General features: G+C 39.2%; 1 protein-coding gene across 1 annotated transcript; it reads left to right on the top strand.

Moving 5' to 3' along the window:
* The first annotated feature begins 314 nt into the window (after positions 1–314).
* LOC132048715 (uncharacterized) lies at positions 315–5,393 on the top strand. The gene is made up of 4 exons (XM_059439410.1): positions 315–4,344; positions 4,530–4,751; positions 4,878–5,130; positions 5,243–5,393. Exons 1-4 carry the CDS (start codon positions 315–317, stop codon positions 5,391–5,393), a joined length of 4,656 nt encoding a protein of 1,551 aa, XP_059295393.1.
* The last annotated feature ends 307 nt before the right edge of the window (positions 5,394–5,700 follow it).

The raw sequence follows: 5,700 nt of genomic DNA, 5'->3' as shown, positions 1-5,700 counted from the left end.
ATTGCAGTTACATCTAGGGACATGGTGAGGATGGATATGGATGAAGAATCCACTGCCCAAAATTTTCAGAATGCAGCAAGAGAGGGTGATTTGTCACCTAGGCAAATTGTGAAAGGTGTTGGGAAAGGTAGAAAGAAAGCAGCAACTCAACATACACCTCAAGTTCTTGGGGTGACAACAAGGAGGGCTAATTCTAAATCCCATATTTAGTGATGAATGCACTAATATGGAATATTAGATCAGTCAATACAAAAAAAGCTTTTAAAAGGCTTTTAACAATGCATAATAAACACAAATTTTTCCTTATAGGCCTTATGGAGCCTTTTCAGCAGTCATACAAGCTGGAAAGTTACAGGAGGAGATTAGGAATTCAGAATGCTTTTTGTAACATCTCTGGGAAGATATGGGCCTTTGTCAATGAAGATTATCAGGTCACAGTGCTGATAGATAGTGTGCAACAGCTTACTTTAAGCCTGCACAATGTAAATTCTGAAGAGGAGTTTATTGTTACACTTGTATATGCAAAATGTGATAGAATGGAAAGAATAGAACTGTGGGATTCACTTTATTATTTGGCATCTGATATGACATTGCCTTGGCTTGTGGGTGGAGATTTTAATGTCATATGTGATGCAGAGGAGAAGTATGGTGGCCTCCCAGTTTCTTTGCATGAAGTGGAGGACTTTAGGCACTGCATAAACACATGTAACCTCTCAGATTTGGGCTACAAGGGCAGTGTTTTCACTTGGTGGAATGGGAGAGGTGCTGAGGAATGTGTGTTCAAAAGGCTGGACAGGTGCTTGGGCAATTATGAGTTTCAGCAGCTTTTCCCAGGTCTGCAGATAACTCATTTGATCAAACAAGGATCAGATCACTCCCCTCTATTCATAGAATGCTTGGTTCAGGCTCCAACTGTGACAAAATCATTCAAATTTCTCAATTTCTGGGTTAAACATGAATCATTCATACATACAGTCAAAGCAAACTGGAAAACTGAGGTGCAAGGTAATGCTTTCATGAAATTCAATTCCAAGCTGAAAAATATGAAGAAGGTACTGTCACAATGGAGTAGAGCAACATTTGGAGATTTCTTTCAGACAATTTCCAATCTTGAGGAAGTGATCAAAGTGCATGAAAGAATCTTTGAAGAGCATCCAACTGTACAAAATAGAGAAAAATTGAAACAGGTGGAGGCTGAGTTGACTAGAGTATATGCCATAGAGGAGGAATATTGGAAACAGAAGGCAGGTATGGAGTGGTTTCAAGATGGTGATAAGAATTCTAAATTCTTTCACAACTATGTCAATGGTAGGAGGAAAATGCTTCAGTTGAAGAGGATTCAAAATAATCAAGGGCAGTGGCTAGAGGATGACAATGAGATTGCAGAAGAAGCTTTAAGATTTTTCCAGGATCAATTCCATCAGCAGCCTGAGAATAGAGAATCTTCAAGATTTGACATTTTGCAACATGTTCCTTCTATGATCACATCAGTACAGAATGAGAAACTAGTTGCATCTCCTACAAAAGAGGAAGTGAAGTTGGCAGTTTTTGGGCTGAGTAGTACCAGTGCAGGAGGACCTGATGGCTTCACAGGTTTGTTCTTTCAAACTTGCTGGAATATTGTTGGGGATGACTTATTCAATATGGTATGGGATTTTCTAAGAGGTGTTGATTTGCCAAGATATATCACTCACACAAACCTTGTTCTTCTTCCCAAAAAGAAAGATGTTCAGACTTTTGGTGACATGAGACCAATAAGCCTGAGTAATTTTGTGAACAAGGTCATCTCTAGAGTTGTCCATGAAAGAATGGTGCATCTATTACCAGACCTGATTTCTCAAAATCAGGCAGGTTTTGTGAGGGGAAGAAGTATAGTAGAAAACATTCTCTTAACTCAAGAAGTAATAACTGATATAAGGCTGAGAACTAACAAAGGCAAAAAGAATGGAAATATTGTGGTGCCTAATGTTGTCATGAAACTAGACATGACAAAGGCCTATGATAGGCTGTCATGGCTGTTTCTCACTAAAGTGTTGAGGAAAATGGGTTTTTGTGAAAGATTCATTGGCCTAATCCATGAATTGATAGGTAACAATTGGTACTCAGTCCTTATAAATGGCCAGCAACATGGCTTTTTTCATTCCACCAGAGGTGTCAAGCAGGGTGATCCTTTATCACCAACCTTATTTATCTTGGCTGCTGAAGTTCTGTCAAGAGGTTTGAATGCAGTGTATGATAATTTATGGTATACTGGTTTTGGTTTGCCTAAATGGAGTCCAAAAATAAACCATCTGGCATATGCAGATGATACCATCATTTTCACATCCTCTTGTGAAATCTCTTTGAAACTGATAATGGATACCTTAACTCAATATGAGTTTGCATCAGGCCAGCTGATCAACAGGGCAAAAAGTTCAGTTTATATGCATGATAAAGTGGATGAGGCAACTTTTCTGAAGGTTGAAAGAGTCACTGGTATTAATAGACATGCCTTCCCTTTAATATACTTAGGATGTCCTATATACTATGGTAGAGCATGCTTGACTTATTATGCTGATTTGATCAATAAAGTAAGGAATAAGCTTCAGGGATGGAAAGGCAAACTGTTATCATTTGGTGGGAGGGCCATTTTGTTGGCTCATGTTTTGCAAGCAATGCCAATTCATCTGCTATCTGCTATGGATGCACCATCCTTTGTGATTAATAAGCTTAACAAGATCTTTGCTCAGTTCTATTGGAGCAATTCTGTGGGAGAATCTAACAGACATTGGGCTAAATGGAGTGAGGTTTGCATGCCTAAGGAAGAAGGTGGACTTGGGTTTAGAAGACTGGAGGATATGTCTATGGCATTATTTTCCAAATTATGGTGGAACTTCAGAACCAGGCCTTCATTATGGAGTTCATTTATGAGTAACAAGTATTTAAAAAAGCATAATCCAATTCTGGTTCCTTGGACTGAAGGTTCTCATGTTTGGAGAAAAATGCTGAGAGCAAGGGATGCAATTGATCATCTCATCTGGTGGCAAATCAGAATGGGCTCCTCTTTATTTTGGTTTGATAATTGGTCTGGTTTGGGACCACTCTATTTCATTACTCCCCCTGAATTTTACTGTGATGAGAACATTAGTAATGTTACTGATGTGGTTACAGAAGGCAGGTGGAATGAGAACATCTTGAGGAACTGCTTACCTGAGGACATTGCTGAACACATAATGCATGAAGTACACCCTCCTGGTAACTGTGATGATCTGGACAAACCATGGTGGACACTAGAACCTAGGGGTGAATTTTCTGTTAAATCAGCTTGGGAGTACCTAAGGTCTAGAGGCCAGCCTAAGGAGGCATACAAGAGGATTTGGGTGAAAGGTTTGCCTTTCAAAATAGCATTCTTGATGTGGAGGGTGTGGCATTTCAAAATACCTCTGGATGATGTGATTAGAAGCTGGGGATATCATATGCCATCTAAGTGTTTTTGCTGTGCTGAACCTACAGAAGAATCAGTACCACATATTTTTTTGAAATGCCAAACTGCACAAAAGGTGTGGTCCTATTTTTCTGCTGCTGCTGGTATCAACATTGCAGGCTTGAACTTGCATCATGTGATCATAAAATGGTGGACTACTGATACACTAGCCAGATTGAAGCCTATTTTTTATGCTATTCCATCTATAATTATGTGGGAGTTATGGAAGAAAAGAAATGGGGACAAGCATGGGAATAAGGTCTCTCTTAGCAGAGTCATATATCAAGCTTCAAGCAATATCCAAATGCTGGTTAAAGTAAGAAAACCAGGCATCACAACTGTTCCTCACAGATGGTTGGAAACTTTGAAGATTCTGGAGAATTTTGTGCCAAAGCTTAAAGTTACAAAAGTCATGTGGACTGTGCCTGCTGCAGGAATTTGGAAGTGCAATACAGATGGGGCCACTAGAGGGAACCCAGGCAGGAGTGCCTATGCATTTTGTGTGAGAAATTCACATGGTGACTTGGTTCATGCAAGGGCCAAAGAAATGGAGGAAACCACAAACACTGTGTCTGAGGCAATGGCTTTGCTTTGTGCTGCAAGATATTGTTTGGCAAACCATGTGTACTCCTTCATTCTTGAAACAGATTCACTACTGATGAAAAACATCCTAGAAAGACAATGGAAACCTCCATGGAATATTATTCATGCAGTAGAAGAGATCTGGGACATAATGGACAATGCAGATGTTCAAGTGCTGCACATAATGAGGGAAGGAAATCAATTAGCAGACCATCTAGCCAACTATGCACTGGATCATGGTGAAGTAAATGTAGTCTCTTTTGCAGAACTTGATTCAACAGCAAGGAGGATACTCAATAGTGACAAATTGCAGTGCCCATATATCCGAGAATCGGACCGTCACAAATCATATTGATGAAAGAGGACCTGGAGAATATGAATTGGAGTTGGTGTTGTACTGATGAATATCATTCATCATGCTCAAATCCTGTTGGAGGAGAACATGATGAGGATCTATACACTAACAGCTGTTTCTATTTTGCAGGTACACAAGTTGCAGGAAACCTGATACTTTACAAGTTTTCTGGAAATTTAACTCTTATTAGTATCATTGATCCTTTTAAAGGAAATGATATAATACAATTGGAGTGGAATTTTCAGTCATTCCAAGTTATTCAAATGCTTGGCACCAATGATCCTATTCACATAGGAGATGACATGGTCATTTTGGCACATACACACGAACATTTACACATGCAACGAATCGGTAAATAAAGCAACTCTTGCCGTTTCATGCGAGCAAAGTTCTTGTTTATGCGGTTAGAAAAAGCAATGCAATGCATGAAATTTAATCTACTTGCTTTGATCAACATTGCATCACTGATCTGTCAAGATGAGGAAATGAGGTGGTTTAATGTTGAGCAAAATGAAACAAAGGCTGAAGGGCTATTGCCTTTACAACGAATCGATAAAAATTGTTGGGGCAAAAGTTTGCCGTCTGCCGTTTCCGGCAGAGAAAATGCAAAGTTCCAGCAGTTTGCCGTTTGCCGTTCCGGCGATCGAAAAAGCAAAGTTCTTTGTTGTTTGCCGTTCCGGACGAGAAAAAAGGAAAGTTTCTTTGTTTCCGGCGTTAGAAAAGCAATAAGGCAATGCATGGAATTGTTCAAGCATCGGGTTGTTCAAGCATCGGCAACAAGGTTCGGAGTACAATGTCAAGGAGTTACTATATCTTGTCAAATCTTCATGCGGTGGTATTAGCACTTGTGCTCAACTGCGGAGAGGAGATGACGATATATTGGGACTTTTGATTGCATTAAAGCGGAATAGGGGCTTTACGAGAAACAAGGCCGGGTTGCAGAAGTCTTCAACCATCAGAGGAACAGCATCAGTGCATACTAGATGGGATTAGCGACTCATTTCTTCAAGTTTTAGTTTTTTACCACATTCTTATTTTAGCAATTTGTAGTGCCAACTTAAGCCATCATATAAGACTTAAGTTGGTCATTAGTTTAATTCTTGCATTTTTATTAGCCATTTTGGCTACCTTTGTAAAGACTCTTTAATTTGTTTGCTTTGAGAAAATTTATAAAATTAGCCCTAGCACAAGCCTACTTTATTAAAAAAAAAAAAAAAAGTGGAAAAAAATTATTAAGTCCAAAATACAATCGTTTTTCTTGTCTCCAGAGGTTACTGAGTAGAGCTATAATCGTGTTCCG

This window comes from Lycium ferocissimum, chromosome 3, assembly GCF_029784015.1.
Source record: "Lycium ferocissimum isolate CSIRO_LF1 chromosome 3, AGI_CSIRO_Lferr_CH_V1, whole genome shotgun sequence".
Taxonomy (NCBI): Eukaryota; Viridiplantae; Streptophyta; class Magnoliopsida; order Solanales; family Solanaceae; genus Lycium; species Lycium ferocissimum.
The sequence above is the reverse complement of the archived record's forward strand: the minus strand, read 5'-3'. Positions and strand labels throughout refer to the sequence as shown.

What these genes read in the sequence shown, in the direction of transcription:
- LOC132048715 (XM_059439410.1), top strand. Translation starts at nt 315, where the DNA reads ATGGAGCCTTTTCAGCAGTCATACAAGCTGGAAAGTTACAGGAGGAGA. An exon ending in TTTACACATGCAACGAATCG is followed by an intron (nt 4,752 to 4,877) that starts GTAAATAAAGCA and finishes TGATCTGTCAAG; the next exon opens with ATGAGGAAATGAGGTGGTTT. An exon ending in GGCGTTAGAAAAGCAATAAG is followed by an intron (nt 5,131 to 5,242) that starts GCAATGCATGGA and finishes CGGTGGTATTAG; the next exon opens with CACTTGTGCTCAACTGCGGA.